The sequence below is a fragment of the Pristiophorus japonicus genome, chromosome 3 (genome assembly GCF_044704955.1).
Source record: "Pristiophorus japonicus isolate sPriJap1 chromosome 3, sPriJap1.hap1, whole genome shotgun sequence".
Lineage (NCBI taxonomy): Eukaryota > Metazoa > Chordata > Chondrichthyes > Pristiophoridae > Pristiophorus > Pristiophorus japonicus.
In genome coordinates this window covers 276,155,469-276,174,882 of record NC_091979.1, presented here as the reverse complement: position 1 = coordinate 276,174,882, position 19,414 = coordinate 276,155,469, and the positions used below count along the sequence as shown (strand labels likewise).

At 43.7% G+C, this 19,414-nt stretch overlaps 1 protein-coding gene across 2 annotated transcripts in view; it reads left to right on the top strand.

The window, feature by feature from the left end:
- The window catches only part of uros (uroporphyrinogen III synthase), a 36,608-nt gene that overhangs the window by 1,798 nt on the left and 15,396 nt on the right, over nucleotides 1-19,414 (top strand). The window contains exons 2-6 of one of the 2 annotated variants that reach the window (XM_070876749.1): nucleotides 8,518-8,599; nucleotides 8,945-9,028; nucleotides 12,887-12,983; nucleotides 16,556-16,633; nucleotides 19,019-19,093. In XM_070876749.1, coding sequence (XP_070732850.1) covers nucleotides 8,537-8,599; nucleotides 8,945-9,028; nucleotides 12,887-12,983; nucleotides 16,556-16,633; nucleotides 19,019-19,093 — 397 coding nt within the window. In that variant the 5' untranslated portion in view covers nucleotides 8,518-8,536. Of the gene's footprint in view, nucleotides 1-8,514; nucleotides 8,600-8,944; nucleotides 9,029-12,886; nucleotides 12,984-16,555; nucleotides 16,634-19,018; nucleotides 19,094-19,414 lie in introns of both variants that reach the window. The other variant, XM_070876748.1, reaches the window with a different exon arrangement.

Genomic DNA, 19,414 nt, shown 5'->3' with positions numbered 1-19,414 from the left:
ACACATACATACAGAGTGACTGAGTCAGTGAGAAACACATACATACATAGTGACAGGATCAGTGAGTGAGAAACACACACACATACATACAGAGTGACAGGGTCAGTGAGTGAGAAACACACATACATAGAGTGACGGGCTAGTGAGTGAGAAAAACACATACATACAGGGTGACAGGGTCAGTGAGTGAGAAACACACATACATAGAGTGACAGGGTCAGTGAGTGAGAAACACACATACATATAGAGTGACAGGGTCAGTGAGTGAGAAACATACATACATACATAAAGTGACCGAGTCAGTGAGAAACACATACATACAGAGTGACTGAGTCAGTGAGAAACACATACATACATAGTGACAGGATCAGTGAATGAGAAACACATATACATACATAAAGTGACAGGATCAGTGAGTGAGAAACACATACATACAGAGTGACAGGGTCAGTGAGTGAGAAACACATACATATAGAGTGACAGAGTGAGTGAGAAAAACACATACATACAGAGTGACATGGTCAGTGAGTGAGAAACACACACACATACATACAGAGTGACAGGGTCAGTGAGTGAGACACACACATATATACAGAGTGACAGGGTCAGTGAGTGAGACACACACACATACATACAGAGTGACAGGGTCAGTGAGTGAGAAACACACATACATAGAGTGACAGGGTCAGTGAGTGAGAAACACACATACATATAGAGTGACAGGGTCAGTGAGTGAGAAACATACATACATACATAAAGTGACCGAGTCAGTGAGAAACACATACATACAGAGTGACTGAGTCAGTGAGAAACACATACATACATAGTGACAGGATCAGTGAGTGAGAAACACACACACATACATACAGAGTGACAGGGTCAGTGAGTGAGAAACACACATACATAGAGTGACGGGCTAGTGAGTGAGAAAAACACATACATACAGGGTGACAGGGTCAGTGAGTGAGAAACACACATACATAGAGTGACAGGGTCAGTGAGTGAGAAACACACATACATATAGAGTGACAGGGTCAGTGAGTGAGAAACATACATACATACATAAAGTGACCGAGTCAGTGAGAAACACATACATACAGAGTGACTGAGTCAGTGAGAAACACATACATACATAGTGACAGGATCAGTGAATGAGAAACACATATACATACATAAAGTGACAGGATCAGTGAGTGAGAAACACATACATACAGAGTGACAGGGTCAGTGAGTGAGAAACACATACATATAGAGTGACAGAGTGAGTGAGAAAAACACATACATACAGAGTGACATGGTCAGTGAGTGAGAAACACACACACATACATACAGAGTGACAGGGTCAGTGAATGAGACACACACATATATACAGAGTGACAGGGTCAGTGAGTGAGACACACACACATACATACAGAGAGACAGGGTCAGTGAGTGAGAAACACACATACATAGAGTGACAGGGTCAGTGAGTGAGAAACACACATACATATAGAGTGACAGGGTCAGTGAGTGAGAAACATACATACATACATAAAGTGACCGAGTCAGTGAGAAACACATACATACAGAGTGACTGAGTCAGTGAGAAACACATACATACATAGTGACAGGATCAGTGAGTGAGAAACACACACACATACATACAGAGTGACAGGGTCAGTGAGTGAGACACACACACATACATACAGAGTGACAGGGTCAGTGAGTGAGAAACACACACACATACACAGTGACAGGATCAGTGAGTGAGAAACACATACACACACAGTGACAGGGTCAGTGAGTGAGACACACACACACACATACATACACAGTGACAGGGTCAGTGAGTGAGACACACACATATATACAGAGTGACAGGGTCAGTGAGTGAGACACACATACATACAGAGTGACAGGGTCAGTGAGTGAGAAACACATACACATACACACACAGAGTGACAGGGTCAGTGAGTGAGACACACACATACATACAGAGTGACAGAGTCAGTGAGTGAGAAACACATACACACACACATACATAGAGTGACAGGGTCAGTGAGTGAGAAACACACACATACAGTGAGTGACGGGGTCAGTGAGTGAGAAACGCACACAGAGTGATGGTCAGTGAGTGAGAAAATCAGTGAGTGAGAGGGTCAGTGAGTGAAGGGTCAGTGAGTGAGAAACACACACACAGTGAGTGACATGATCAGTGAGTGAGAAACACACACACAGTGAGTGACAGGGTCAGTGAGTGAGAAACACACACAGTGACAGGGTCAGTGAGTGAGAAATACACACAGAGTGACGGGGTCAGTGAGTGAGAAACACACATACACACAGAGTGACAGGGTCAGTGAGTGAGAAACACACACACACACAGAGTGACAGGGTCAGTGAGTGGCAGGGTAAGTGAGTGAGAAACACACACAGTGAGTGAGAAACACATACACAGTGAGTGAGAAACACATACACAGTGAGTGACAGGTTAATCTACATATAGATTGGGCTAACCAAACTGGTAACAATACGGTGGAGGAGGAATTTTCTGGAGTGTATTAGGGATGGTTTTCTGGACCAATATGTCACGGAACCAACTAGAGGGCTGGCCATCATAGACTGGGTGATGTGTAATGAGAAAGGACTAATTAACAATCTTGTTGTGTGAGGCCCTTTGGGGAAGAGTAACCATAATATGGTAGAATTCTTTATTAAGATGGAGAGTGACACAGTTAATTCAGAGACTAGGGTCCTGAACTTAAGGAAAGGTAACTTTGATGGTATGAGATATGAATTCGCTAGAATAGACTGGCAAATGATACTTAAAGGGTTGACAGTGAATAGGAACTGGCAAACATTTAAAGATCACATGGATGAACTTCAACAATTGTACATCCCTGTCTGGAGTAAAAATAAAACGGGGAAGGTGGCTCAACCGTGGCTAACAAGGGAAATTAAGGATAGTGTTAAATCCAAGGAAGAGGCATATAAATTGGCCAGAAAAAGCAGTAAGCCTGAGGACTGGGAGAAATTTAGAAATCAACAGAGGAGGACAAAGGGTTTAATTAGGAGGGGGGAAATAGAGTATGAGAGGAAGTTTGCCGGGAACATAAAAACTGACTGCAAAAGCTTCCATAGATATGTGAAGAGAAAAAGATTAGTGAAGACAAACGTAGGTCCCTTGCAGTCAGATTCAGGTGAATTTATAATGGGGAACAAAGAAATGGCAGACCAGTTGAACAAATACTTTGGTTCTGTCTTCACAAAGGAAGACACAAATAACCTTCCAGAAGTACTAGGGGACCGAGGGTCTAATGAGAAGGAGGAACTGAAGGATATCCTTATTAGACGGGAAATTGTGTGAAGGAAATTGATGTAATTGAAGGCCGATAAATCCCCGGGGCCTGATACTCTGCATCCCAGAGTACTTAAGGATGTGGCCCTAGAAATAGTGGATGCATTGGTGATCATTTTCCAACAGTCGACTCTGGATCAGTTCCTATGGACTGAAGGGTAGCTAATGTAACACCACTTTTTAAAAAAGAAGGGAGAGAGAAAACGGGTAATTATAGACCGGTTAGCCTGACATCAGTAGTGGGGAAAATGTTGGAATCAATTATTAAAGATGAAATAACAACGCATTTGGAAAGCAGTGACAGGATCAGTCCAAGTCAGCATGGGTTTATGAAAGGGAAATCATGCTTGACAAATCTTCTGGAATTTTTTGAGGATGTAATTAGTAGAGTGGACAAGGGAGAACCAGTGGATGTGATGTATTTGGACTTTCAAAAGGCTTTTGACAAGGTCCCACACAAGAGATTGGTGTGCAAAATTAAAGCACATGGTATTGTGGGTAATGTTCTGACGTGGATAGAGAACTGGTTGGCAGACAGGAAGCAGAGTCGGGATAAACGGGTCCTTTTCAGAATGGCAGGCAGTGACTAGTGGGGTGCCACAGGGCTCAGTGCTGGGACCCCAGCTATTTACAATATACATTAATGATTTGGATGAAGGAATTGAGTGTAATATCTCCAAGTTTGCAGATGACACTAAACTGGGTGGCGGTGTGAGCTGTGAGGAGGATGCTAAGAGGCTGCAGGGTGACTTGGACAGTTTAAGTGAGTGGGCAAATGCATGGCAGATACAGTACAATGTGGATAAATGTAAGGTTATCCACTTTGGGGCAAAAACACGAAGGCAGAATATTATCTGAATGGTGGCAGATTAGGAAAAAGGGAGGTGCAACGAGACCTGGGTGTCATGGTACATCAATCATTGAAAGTTGGCATGCAGGTACAGCAGGCGGTGAAGAAGGCAAATGGTATGTTGGCCTTCATAGCTAGGGGATTTGAGTATTGGAGCAGGGAGGTCTTACTGCAGTTGTACAGGGCCTTAGTGAGGCCTCACCTGGAATACTGTGTTCCGTTCTGGTCTCCTAATCTGAGGAAGGATGTTCTTACTATTGCAGGAGGGCTGGGAAGGTTCACCAGACTGATTCCCGGGATGGCAGGACTGACATATGAGGAGAGACTGGATCGACTGGGCCTGTATTCACTGGAGTTTAGAAGGATGCGAGGGGATCTCATAGACACATAGAAAATTCTGACGGGACTCGACAGGTTAGATGCAGGAAGAATGTTCCCGATGTTGGGGAAGTCCAGAACCAGGGGACACAGTCTAAGGATAAGGGGTAAGCCATTTAGGACTGAGATGAGGAGAAACTTCTTCATTCAGAGAGTTGTTAATCTGTGGAATTCCCCACTGCAGAGAGTTGTTGATGCCAGTTCATTGGATATATTCAAGAGGGAGTTAGGTATGGCCCTTATGGCTAAAGGGATCAAGGGGTATGGAGAGAAAGCAGGAAGGGGTACTGAGGTGAATGATAAGCCATGATCTTATTGAATGGTAGTGCAGGCTCGAAGGGCCGAATGGTCTACTCCTGCACTTATTTTCTATGTTTCTATGTCAGTGAGTGAGAAAGGCACACACAGTGAGTGACGGGGTCAGTGAGTGAGAAACACACAGTGAGTGACGGGGTCAGTGAGTGAGAAACAGACTGAGTGATGGGGTCAGTAAGTGAGAAACACACTGAGTGACGGGGTCAGTGAGTGAGAAACACACAGTGAGTGACGGGGTCAGTGAGTGAGAAACACACAGTGAGTGACGGGGTCAGTGAGTGAGAAACACAGTCAGTGACGGGGTCAGTGAGTGAGAAACATACAGTGAGTGATGGGGTCAGTGAGTGAGAAACATACACATTGAGTGACGGGGTCAGTGAGTGAGAAACATACAGTGAATGATGGGGTCAGTGAGTGAGAAACATACACACAGTGACAGGGTCAGTGAGTGAGAAACATACACAGCGAGTGACAGGGTCAGTGAGTGAGAAACAGTGAATGGCGGGGTCAGTGAGTGGGAAACACAGTGAGTGACAGGGTCAGTGAGTGAGAAACACACACACAGTGAGTGACAGGGTCAGTGAGTGAGAAACAGTGAATGGCGGGGTCAGTGAGTGGGAAACACAGTGAGTAACAGGGTCAGTGAGTGAGAAACACACACACAGTGAGTGACAGGGTCAGTGAGTGAGAAACACACACACAGTGAGTGACAGGGTCAGTGAGTGAGAAACACACACACAGTGAGTGACGGGGTCAATGAGTGAGGAACACAGTGAGTGACGGGGTCAGTGAATGACAAACATACAGTAACACAGAAGCAATGAGAGGCGGACACATAGAGTAACAAGAGCATTGTGAATGACATATACAGTATATGTAATGACAAAAGGTGATGGGTACATACAGAATGATGTAGGAACAAAGTGTGAGTGAAATGCACACTGAATGACACAACAACAGATACATGCAGAATAATACCGAGTGACTAAGAGGTACATACCGAGTGAGTGGCCAATACACAAGAGTGGCACAAGGATACAGAAACAGTACAACTGTCAGCTACATGCAGAGCCACAATCTATGAATGACACATATGTAAAGAGACACATACTGAGTGACTGTTGCATACTAAATGACAGGAACATGCAGAATTACACAGGGACAAAGAAATAGTGTGATTGACGTAAACAGGGTAAGAAATAATCTGCTGCGGTTACATATACACATTTTATATGAAACAGACAACATTATAGAAACACTGAGGAGTGACATGAGTAGCACAGCGACTTAAATACTGTGAATGAGCAGCAGAAACATGGATATTCATATGCACAGAGTGAATCACAGATGGAAACATTGAGATAGTGATTTTGTCTTTCATTCAGGATCTGAATCACTCAGACAGTTTAGACAGTGAACTGGAATGGTTCAATATTATCCTTCAACACATACATAAGAACATAAGAAATAGGAACAGGAGTAGGCCATACAGCTCCTCGTGCCTGCTCCGCCATTCAATAAAATCATGGCTGATCTGATCATGGACTCAGCTCCACTTCCCCGCCCACTCCCCATAACCCCGTATCCCCTTATTGCTCAAGAAACTGTTTATTTCTGTCTTAAATTTATTCAATGTCCCAGCTTCCACAACTCTCCGAGGCAGCAAATTCCACAGATTTACAATCCTCTGAGAAAATAAATTTCTCCTCATCTTTGTTTCAAATGGGCGGCCCCTTATTCCAAGATCATGCCCTCTAGTTCTAGTCTCCCCCATCATTGGAAACATCCTCTCTGCATCCACCTTTTCAAGCCCCCTCATAATCTTACATGTTTCGATAAGATCACCTCTCATTCTTCTGAACTCCAATGAGTAGAGGCCCAACCTACTCAACCTTTCCTCATAAGTCAACCCCCTCATCCCCGGAATCAACCTAGTGAATGTTCTCTGAACTACCTCCAAAGCAAGTATATCCTTTTGTAAATATGGAAACCAAAACTGCACGCAGTATTCCAGGTGTGGTCTCACTAATAAGTTGTATAGCTGTAGCAAGACTTCCCTGCTTTTATACTCCATCCCCTTTGCAATAAAGGCCAAGATACCATTGGCCTTCCTGATCACTTGCTGTACCTGCATACTATCCTTTTGTGTTTCATGTACAAGTACCCTCAGGTCCCGCTGTACTATGAGACTTTGCAATCTTTTTCCATTCAAATAATAACTTGCTCTTGATTTTTTCTGCCAAAGTGCATGACCTCACACTTTCCAACATTATACTCTATCTGCTAAATTTTAGAGCACTCACTGAGCCTGTCTATGTCCTTTCGCAGATTTTTTGTGTCCTCACACATTGCTTTTCCTTCCATCTTTGTATCGTCAGCAAACTTGGCTACGTTACACTCAGTCCCTTCTTCCAAGTCGTTTATATAGATTGTAAATAGTTGGGGTCCCAGCACTGATCCCTGTGGCACTCCACTAGTTACTGGTTACCAACCAGAGAATGAACCATTTATCCCGACTCTCTGTTTTCTGTTAGTTAGCCAATCCTCTATCCATGCTAATATATTACCCCCAACCCTGTGAACTTTTATTTTGTGCAGTAACCTTTTATGTGTCACCTTGTCAAATGCCTTCGGGAAAGTCCAAATACGCCACATACTTGCATTGGAGGCTGTTCAGAGAAGGTTCACTAGGTTGATTCCGGAGATGAGGTGGTTGACATATGAAGATAGGTTGAGTAGGTTGGGCCTATACACATTGGAGTTCAGAAGAATGAGAGGTGATCTTATCGAAACATATAAGATAATGAGGGGGCTCGACAAGATGGCTGCAGAGAGGATATTCCCACTCATAATGGAAACTAAAACTAGGGGACAATCTCAGAATAAGGGGCCGCGTATTTAAAACTGAGATGAGGAGGAATTTCTTCTCTCAGAGGGTTGTAAATCTATGGAATTCTCTGCCCCAGAGAGCTGTGGAGGCTGGGTCATTGAATATATTTAAGGCAGAGATAGACAGATTTTTGAGCGATAAGGGAAGTGGAGCTGAGCCCATGATCAGATCAGCCATGATCTTATTAAATGGCGGAGCAGGTTCGAGGGGCCAGGTGGCCTACGCCTGCTCTTATTTCTTATGTTCTTATGTTGGCAATGATACTGTTAAAGGTTGGTTATGTTTTTAAGCAGCATTCATCTAACCCAAGTATGAAATGCTTAATTGTAATAATATGATTCTAATACACACACATGCATTGTACAATTATTTCTTCAAACATTTGCTTTTTTAGTAATGATACACAGTCATCCCACTCAGTATCTGAAGCAAAATTTACTAGAAAGATAGACTGAGGCAGGCACTAACTGAACTGTTGGTCTCAACAATAAAGGCTTATCTTAGAAGACATTTGTTGAAATGGGTGGTTTACTGACTGCAGTGAAAATCTTGATGCTTTGAATTCGAGTGAGACCCTTAGATATTGTTATCCATTCCTTACGAGAGGGTGTTGCTACAAAAGAAGACATCGATGCCTGACTATTTGACATGTTGTTATCTTCTTACAGTGACATATGGGTTTGTAAGTTTCAGTTTGCGCTCCAAGCAGTTTAGTTATTTGTAATCCCATTCTGTTGATATTAGCAGTACAGATGAAGTGTGAGAAATGAAAGTCCTTTTGCTTAAAGATCCCAAACAAGAAGAATTGGGACTTGATCCATATGTTCAGGTGAGTGGCCTGAAAAGTATTAGTTTTGCTATTATTTTATATCACTATATCCCAGTTGTGTTTGTGTATAATGCCAAGTAACCGAAACCCTGAAACTGTTATTATAGAAGGATTGTTCATTCAATGTAACACAAATTTTATTTTAGAAGATCAGCTTTTTGCTGATTATCTTACAGTAAAATATCTCGATTAGTCACTATGTATTTAGTGTGATATTGGAGTGGGCAATTCTGGTGGAAGATTTTACTTGAATAAGCTACAGGTCGAATCTATATTATGCAATTTCATATGAAAAAAATTAGAATTTCTGTGATGTAATCTAATTTGGACTGTTTTTGTTATCAGGAATTTGCTTCACTTGGCCTTCAAGCAGCTTTAATTCCTGTTTTATCATTTGAATTTGTATCACTTCAAGACTTATCAAGGAAGGTAAAGAGGGCAATGAAAAACTGAATGTTTAAAAATGATTAGCTATGTATTAGTTGTCAGATACTGAGATGATATAGTGTCTGTCCAGTAAGACATACAAATTATAGCACAGCAAATACAGAAGTTGATGCAGTGTGTCACTGATGGCTTGCAGAATGTTGTATTGGGTTTGTAAATTTGTAAAGAAAGAATCATATTTTAATTGACAGTGCAAATCGATGTTTATGCAAGTAGATGCATTATGCAAAAGAGCAGAAAAACAGGCAAATCAAGATGATTAAATAAACAACTTATTTAGAGAAAACAGTAAGAAACTCAAATTTATAATTGCAGTTTATTAAATCTATATCTTTGCATCACTTTTTCCAAAAGGATAAAGTTGCATACATTTTTATTTTTGAATAATAAATGTTATAAATATGAAACCAAATAGAAGCAGGAGTTAACTGTGAAGTAATTGTAAAATGTTATGATATCTATTGTACTATATTTGAATGCATTACATGTGCAGTATTCCTGAAGTGAATTGACCCATAACTGATGAACCGTTGTTGACTTGTGGTTCTTTAGAGCTTACTGTTTTGGAGAACAATTGAATGTTTATTCATATAATATATCAATAAGGTGGACGCTGACTATTACTGTACCACATTTTGAGAATGAAAATAACAATTGAAATATAGTTTTTAAAAATTTACATATACACAGGGACATGATTCAGATTTCAACTTTTACCTTACGAATATTTAATTTTCACAATAATAATTTTACACGGTGATTAAACAGTAGGTAGGTTGGGGTTGCTAATATAATATAGATTAATATTTTTGTAACAGCTGTTATAGAATATAACTGTTACTCTACACCAATGATTTTATTTTTATTTTAAATCTACAAAGCCCTATGCCCAATTATCCTGTGAGGCAAAGTGCAATAAATATGAACACTTATACTTCGTAGTCTAAACAGTTGAGTATGAACAGAATTGTACTTGATTCCTTTGAACATTGAGTAAAATTTGCATTCTGCAACATACAAATAATCTGTTCATTTCATTGCATTGTATTGTGCAAACGAACTTAATACCTTTGAGGATTATAGCATTTAAAAATGTAGCAAAGTGAAAAAAAATGTTCATGAGATATACTACAGGTTGAGCATCCGAAATCCGGAGTTTCAAAATTCGGAATGTTCCGGAATCCGGACACCGGGCCGATCCATGGCAGGGTCATTCGGAAACCGGAAAATGTTCCAAAATCTGGATTCCCCCGCCTCAGCGTCCCGACCGCTCCAGCCCTCGGCGGTCCGACCTCGCCCCGGCCCTCGGTGACCCGTCCTCGCTGCGGCCCTCGGCGGCCCGACCTCGTCCCGGCCCTCGGTATCCCGACCTCGCTGCGGTCCTCGGCGGCCCGACCTCGCCCCGGCCCTCGGCGGCCCGACCTCACCTCGGCCCTCGGCGGCCCGACCTCGCCCCGGCCCTCGGCAGCCCGACCTCGCCCCGGACCACAGCGGCCTGACCTCGCCCTGGCCCTCGGCGGCCCGACCTCACCCCGGACCACGGCGGCCCGACCACGTCCCGGCCCTCGGTGGCCCGACCTTGCCCCGGCCCTCGGCGGCCCGACCTCACCCCGGACCACAGCGGCCCGACCACGTCCCGGCCCTCGGCGGCCCGACCTCGCTGCGGCCCGACCTCACCCCGGCTCTCGGCGGACTGACCACGTCCCGGCCCTCGGCGGCCCGACCTCACCCCGGACCACAGCGGCCCGACCACGTCCCGGCCCTCGGCGGCCCGACCTCACCCCGGACCACAGCGGCCCGACCACGTCCCGGCCCTCGGCGGCCCGACCTTGCCCCGGCCCTCGGCGGCCCGACCTCACCCCGGACCACAGCGGCCCGGCCCGACCTTGCCCCGGCCCTCGGCGGCCCGACCTCGCCCCGGACCACAGCGGCCCGACCACGTCCCGGCCCTCGGCGGCCCGACCTTGCCCCGGCCCTTGGCGGCCTGACCTCACCCCGGACCACAGCGGCCCGACCTTGCCCCGGCCCTCGGCGGCCCGACCTTGCCCCGGCCCTTGGCGGACCTGACCTTACCCCGGACCACAGCGGCCCGACCACGTCCCGGCCCTCGGCGGCCCAACCTCGCTGCGGCCCGACCTCGCCCCGGCCCTCGGCGGCCCGACCTCACCCCGGACCACAGCGGCCCGACCACGTCCCGGCCCTCGGCGGCCCGACCTCACCCCGGACCACAGCAGCCCGACCACGTCCCGGCCCTCGGCGGCCCGACCTTGCCCCGGCCCTTGGCGGCCTGACCTCACCCCGGACCACAGCGGCCCGACCTTGCCCCGGCCCTCGGCGGCCCGACCTTGCCCCGGCCCTTGGCGGACCTGACCTCACCCCGGACCACAGCGGCCCGACCACGTCCCGGCCCTCGGCGGCCCAACCTCGCTGTGGCCCGACCTTGCCCCGGCCCTCGGCGGCCCGACCTCGGCGGCCCGACCACGTCCCGGCCCTCGGCGGCCCGACCTCACCCTGGACCACAGCGGCCCGACCACGTCCCGGCCCTCGGCGGCCCGACCTCACCCCGGACCACAGCGGCCCGACCACGTCCCGGCCCTCGGCGGCCCGACCTCACCCCGGACCACAGCGGCCCGACCACGTCCCGGCCCTCGGCGGCCCGACCTCACCCCGGACCACAGCGGCCCGACCTCGCTCCGGCCCTCGGCGGCCTGACTTCGCCTAGGACGCCCATCGCCCCCTCTTCCCCCCTCACCCCCTTACCTCGGCGGGCTGACCTTGCCCCCTTACCTCGGCTGCCCGAACTCACCTACCTCGGCCCAGGCAAAGATGTTGCAAAATCCGGACATACTCGGAATCTGGAACGGCCTCAGTCCCAAGGTTTCCGGATTTTGGACGCTCAACCTGTACTAATTTCATTAATATTTGTTTTCATTCATTTTGATAATGTTCAATGCTGTGCATTTTACAGCAGTGTTGTACAATAATTTAGCCGCTAGTCATATGTAGCTAATTGGGAATCCAGATGGGGCTAATTTGTTTTCTGATTAGAAGATAAAAAATGAGTAATAGTCTTCAGGCATATGAGACCAATACTCATTTGCACGATGCATGCTTAGGTACTTTAACCTTTTTGTGCATCTGTTGGTAAAATATTAAGATGAAAAGCAGAGCGTTCTTTGATCGTTGACAGTGCTTTATTTGAGTGGTTACTGAATGATGACATTTATTAAGTAAATATACACATGAAGTACATATACCTGTATTGTGTGAGTGTATGTAAGGAGTTTTTCTACTAAAGTTAGTGGATGTGGCTAAAATGGTGTCGCCGTAGCCACACCTGTGGCTAGTCAGCAATTTCTTTTGGACAACTCTGTTGTACAGAATCATTGTACATCAGTATCCAAAGAGAGATATTAACTTTATAAATTATAAGATACAAGTGAGATTCAGTGCTGAAAATACTGCTGATGAAGAATGATAAAATTTGAGATTTTTATAACAATGGTCGTCTGAATAGTTTGAATAATCAAATAACAGTAAAATTCACAGTAGAATTTTTATACCATCATGTTGTAATAGTCATTGAGTTGTATTTTCCATATTATGTACATATACATGTATTATAGACCTCTTTATTTTTGCAATAGAAATATTTACAACATGCAACCCAGGAAAATATTATTACAGTGAAAATAACTGGTTTTGTCGAATGTGCTGTGAGGCAGAGATTGATTCGTGATTGCAAATTTAACAGCTGAATAGGCAATCACTGTCATCCAAAATGTTTATTGTAAGCAATTAATTCTATAATAATACCATTTCATCCTAATATTCATTTAGCTTTCACATCCTGAAGCTTATGGTGGTCTGATATTTACCAGTCCCAGAGCAGTTGATGCTGTCAAGTTATGTTTGGGTGAGAAGGCTGTCAGAGAAGGTAAGTGAGTTATTAAATGGCACCAATAATTTCTCATTTCTTTAATGTATTTGTGAGACATTACCTTTCACTTAGTAAGTCACCAGGACTGGATGGGATGCATAGATAAGTCACCAGGACCAGATGGGATGCATCCTAGGATGCTGAGAGAAGTAAAGGTGGAAATTGCAGAGGTACTTGCTATAATCTTCCAATCCTCCTTGGATATGGGGCTGGTGCCAGAGGACTGGAAAATTGCAAATGTTTCACCTTGTTCAAAAAAGGGTGTAAGGATAAATCCAGCAACTACAGGCCAGTCAGTTTAACCTTAGTAGTGGGGAAGCTTTTAGAAACAATAATCAGGGACGAAATTAACAGTCACTTGGATAAGTATGGATTAATTAAGGAAAGCCAGCATGGATTTGTTAAAGGTAAATCGTGTTTAACTAACTTGATTGAGATTTTTGATGAGGTAACAGAGGTGTGGTGTACATAGACTTCTAAAAGGCGTTTGATAAAGTGCCACATAATAGGCTTGCCAGCAAAGCTGAAGCCCATGGAATAAAAGGGACAGTGGCAGCATGGATACAAAATTGGCAGGGTGATAGGAAACAGAGTAGTGGTGAATGGTTGTTTTTCGGACTGGAGGAAGGTGTTTCCTAGGGGTTGGTACTTGGACCATTGCTTTTCTTGATATATATTAATGACTTAGACTTGGGTGTACAGGGCACAATTTCAAAATTTGCAGATGACACAAAACTTGGAAGTATAATGAACAGTGAGAAGGATAGTGATAGACCTCAAGAGGACATAGACAGACTGGTGGAATGGGTGGACACGTGGCAGATGAAATTTAACACAGAAAAGTGTGAAGTGATACATTTTGGTAGGAAGAACGAGGAGAAGCAATATAAACTAACGGTTACAATTCTAAAGGGGATGCCTGAACAGGGTGACTTGGGGGTATACATGCACAAATTGTTGAAGGCAGCAGGTTGAGAAAGCAGTTAAAAAAGCTTACGGGATCCTGGGCTTCATAAATAGAGGCATAGAGTACAAAAGCAAGGAAGTTATGATGAACCTTTATAAAACACTGGTTCAGCCTCAACTGGAATATTGTGTTCAATTCTGGGCACTGCACTTAGGAAGGATGTGAAGGCCTTAGAGAGTGTGCAGAAAAGATTTACAAGAATGGTTCCAGGGATGAGGGACTTCAGCTACATGGATAGACTTGAGAAACTGGGGTTGTTCTCCTGAGAGCAGAGAAGGTTGAGAGGAGATTTGATAGAGGTGTTCAAAATCATGAGGGGTCGAGACAGAGGAGATAGAGAGAAACTGTTCCCATTGGCAGAAGGGTCGCGAACCAGAGGACACAGATTTAAGGTGATTGGCAGAAGAACCAAAGGCAACATGAAGAAAAACTTTTTTATGCAGCAAGTGGTTAGGATCTGGAATTCACTGCCAGAAAGGATCCTGAAATGGTTTTGGTGTTTCACTTTTAAGTTAACCAATTATACATTTTACTATTTTACTCCTTATCAGCATTGTGGGAGCATCTTTACCACACAGACTGCAGTGGTTTAAGAAAAAGGCCTTTTCACCACCTTCTCAAGGGCAAATAGGGATGGGCAATACATTCCAGCCTTGCTAGCAATGCCCAAATCCTGAGAGTGAATAAAATCATAGTGTTGCAGTACAGAAGGAGGCCATTCAGGCCATCATGCCTGTGTCAGCTCTTTGAAAGAGTTATCCAATTAGCCCCAATCCCCTGTTCTTTCCCTAAAGCCCTGTCATTTTTTTTCCCTTCAAGTATTTGTCCAATTCCGTTTTGAAAGTTACTGTTGAATCTGCTCCCACCACTCTTTCAGACAGTGTATTTCATATCACAACAACTTGCTTAATAATGTTGGCTCTGGTTTTTTTGCCAATCACCTTTAATCTGCGCCCTCTGATTACCAACTCTTCTGTTACTGGAAACAGTTTCTCCTTATTTACTTTATCAAAACTATTCATGATTTTGAACACCACAATCAAATCTCCTCTTAACCTTCTCTGTGTTAAGTAGAGCAACCCCAGCTTCCCCGGTCTCTCCACATAACTGAAGTCCCTCATCCCTGATAGTAAATCTCTTCTGCACCGTCTCTAATGCCTTAATTTAAAAAAAATGCTTGTACACATGATAGAGTTGCTGATATTACAAAAGTTAGTTTGACTTACTGTTGTTGAATCAGTGAGAAAGGATTGATCAAAAATTTCTGAAAAATTCAAGGGCTACTCTTCATTTCCAAACCCATTTTACTGAATTAATGAAAACACTATATTACGCAGGGATTAAAAGAAAAATTACGAGTACTGGAAATCTAAAAAAGTAACAGAAAATATTGGAAATACACAACAAGTCAATAAGCATCTAAAAGCAAATGAAAGGTTAACATTTCAGGGGTGACCCTTCATCAGTACTGGTTTAGTCTGTTTCATGTTTTTATATCCCATTTTGTTTGATTGGTTATTTGATTTGCTTTTGAATGTTCCAGCCTTGTACCTGTAGACTCTGAAAACCACCCAAAATGGAGCCAGAAGACAAAACATGGCAATTTTCTCTCCTTCCCCTTGTGGAAAGTTTACATACCTGTACAGTAGTTTTTACATCACTTAACCTTTATCACTCAGTGAAGACTAAATAAATAAACAATGCTTGTGAATACAATTAGGTATTTTTTTTAAACTGTAAATATTATTTAAGTTAGCCATCATGCATGGTATGGAGAAAAACACCTGCACAGTGGTGGAAAGTGGCCAGCAAAGGAGCGAGCAACTGCCATATTTTTTGGCACTGAGTGTTTCTGAGTGAAACCTGTGTCCTTGCTTAGCAGTCAATACAATTCTGAATTCACATGCATGGAATGTTTAGTTTTCTGAAAGGATGTCAAATTCAGCAATCTAGATTACAAATCTGATATCCTATTATAACCATAAATGGAGTTTAAATGGTTTCAAATGAGCAACCCTCCAATGTTGTTTTATTTCAAGCATCATTGAATAATAAAATATGTATAATTTTTACATTCGGCAATGTACTTAGTCAATGCAATACTATTTGAAAAAATGTTAACAAACTTGTTAAAAACAAGGAGACATACAAGCAATATAATTTAATAGATCAGTAGGAATAGGCAACAATTATTTCAAACAGCGATTATAATTAGGTCGCATCTACACCTTAACGTAAATGGCTCAGGGAGTTAAGCCCCTACTGTCATCAGCAATTTCTTGCTTGCAGGCAATACATTTATTCCGACAGCCATAAAGTGAGTCCCTCATTATAGAGAAGCAGTTTTACTCATTTCTAATATGGTAAGAGCCCACTGAATGATGAGTAGAATTTTATAAATTATAAAAAGAAATAAGTTTGGAAATAACAAGTAGCATATTGTTGATTCTATTATAATAAATGTGTTAACCAATTCTTTATTGGGTCTATTCTGTAGATTTGATAATGAATAGGAAATGTAATGAAAAAGGAAAAAATAATTTTGAATTAAAAATCTTTAATGTAATTAATCATATTTCCTAATCTTTTTCCTTTTTAATAGAATGGAATAATAATTCTTTAAAAGAACAGTGGAATGAAAAATCTATCTATGTTGTAGGAAGATCTACAGCCAATTTAGGTGAGAAAAGTTAGTTTCATGTACATCGCAGATATATGTGCTGTCATAATTGGGCAAAATAAGAGATAAATTAATCAGAAGATTCTGGTAAAATTATACACTAAGAATGAAGCTTGAGTAGTTATTCCTGAACTTGCAGATTGTGTTGCTAATTCAGAACTGTTCCTGCCTTTTTGTTATTTTTGTTTACTAGTCCATCTCCCAGTGTTTTTCACAGGATCGGAGGCCTAACAGTGAGTAATTGAGACTGGTTAAGAAACAAGTAGCAAGATGAGACCTGGAAGTAGATGGGAATATGGGTAGAGGCATGGCTTCAGGCAAGGGCCAAGGTCTATCACAATGCAGGAGGTCTAGTAGTGAGCAATTGGGAAGGAGGATAGTGGAGATACACCTGGAGAGGAAGCATCAGGCAGTGCATATGCAGGTAAATTACAACTTAGTATTGTTGGGCCTTAAACAGAGAATGCTTATGGTGGTTGAAGGAGAGCTGAATTGTTTTTGTACTATTTTTGATTAATTGGCAGTACAAACAATCAGAACAGGTAACTGACAATTTTCCAAAGCATCTGATTGGTTGATACTGAACTGTTGGGGGAGCATTCGCCTCTGAGGAGTAGCCAGAGAACTACAGATGAAACTTGGCAAGGCCTCATTTAAATAAAACTTCTCAGAATCCCACGCGACACCCAGCCAAATTCACTGCATAGTCGATGGGAAAAAGTGGGAATTTGGCAGCAGGAGGCCACAGCCGGGGACCAGTGAGAACGGAGGGTTGGAGATTCCCTCATGCTGCGCAATTGGGCAGAGGCTGCAGCTGGGGAAGCCCAAGGACTCCTTGAGGGGATTGGGGTGAGCATTCCTCCTGCCCCTGGCCCACAAGCAGTTCAAACAGAAGGAAGTTTTTATAACCTGCCTTGGCCTCTTCTGGCCAGTCCGCTCCTCTCGCCATGTTTCTGTTGGCCTGCGGCTGACAGTACGTGACTCTCCCTGCCTTGACGTTAATATTATGTCTCAGCCTCTCCCACGGAGCCAAGGCCGCTCTGCTGGGGCGGCACTTCAGAACTCCCATGGATCTGCGCGAGAACAAAGTGAAAGATTACCTGTGACGCTTTGAAGGCCCCTGTCAACATTGGCACCCAGAGCCAAAATAGCTGCCATCTGAGCTTCCATGGCAGCAGTCTGTGAAGGAAGCTGTCAGCAGAGGCTTCATTATGGTGGGTGCCTCTGTGTTGTTAATGGAGCTGGCAGCTTGGTCCATGTTGGACAGAATGGTCTCCGTGCTCTACACGAAGCCTTGAAACAAGTTAGAGCTGGACTCCTCCATGCTTTGTGACATTGTGCGCAAGCTCTCGGATAGGCTGTCCAGTGCACCTAGTATTTCCTGGTATATGCCCATAACCCTTTGTCAGTAGCCAGAGCCCTCAAATTCAGCATCCAAGTCCACTGCAGGAACTAATATGCGACTTCTCACTCCAGCAAGCTGGCACCTGTGACGTCCTATTCCCCTGTCCTAGGGTCTGCGCATTTATGCCTGATGAGTCACCACGTGTAAACACATCCTGTAACCTAGCCTCTAAAGTATGCATGGTGCCAGAACCTGAGGCGGAGCTTGCGAGGATTGGATCGAGTAACAGAGCATCTTCAGGAAGGCTCGCCTCTTCTTTCTCCATTGGCAAAGAGATGTCCACATTCTCAGCACTTTCAAGGGAGTACAAAGAGAGAGAGGTAGGTGGTGAAAGCTTCTGCAGCTTATCGTGCTGAGTGTGTCGGGTGAGATAGAAGTCAGAAGGAACAGAGACAATTAGGTGTGTATAAATCCTACATGATGCCTCCTCCAGCATTGTCAGTTGTCACGGCCTCGACTCTGCCCTGCCCATGATAGCCAGCATGGTTTCTTCATTGGGGGTGAAGTTCCTCCTCAGGTGCAAGCCTGCTGTCTTGAATTCTGTGCGACCTGCCTGCAAGGAATAAGGGAGTGTGTTAGTGAGAGTCTTGTGAGGTGTTTAGAGAATGTGCCTGTTGTGGTAGAATAGCTGATAGTCAGTGTGTAAGATGTGGGTAAGTCAGGATTGCAATAATGGTGAGTGAGGAGAAGGTGGTATAGTGAAGTGAGGTACAGCGATTGTAGGAGATGTGAAGGAAAGCATGGAGGGAAGTCTTGGCATGTTAAGTCTTATGATTAGTCCAGCTGAAAGTGGTGGATGTGTTAACAGAGAGTAAGAAAGTCGCCTCAGTGCTTGCGGCCAATGTGTTCACACTTATGAATATACAGAATACTTCCACAGGTTATTCTGCAAATTTATGTCATGATATTTTCTTCAGGTCCATTATGCTGATTGATGTGTAACTGCAACCAATTAAAAATCTTTTTTTTTCTCTTTGTAGTGAAGGAAATTGGTCTTGCAACAGAAGGAGAAGACTCAGGAAATGCAGAAAAACTAGCTGAGCACATCTGTAGCAGTAAGTGAGCAAACATACCTTTGGAATTTGTGAAATCTCTTTTTAGCAAACATTTCAAATTCAGTTCATACATTTTATTGGTATAGTCATTTTTGAATATAGATAACTTTACAGTCAGTAATTAGCACAAAAGACATTAATATTTAAGAAGGTACAAAAATAAATATACTGGGCTACTTCTTGACTCCTTTCTTATCAAAGCATGCCCTACACGTCAGACGTTCTACTAGATTAGTATTTAATAGCAAACAGGAAATGGTCAATAATGTTCTATGCAGCAACAGTTAGACAGAAACAATTATATTAGGTATGAGATAGAAA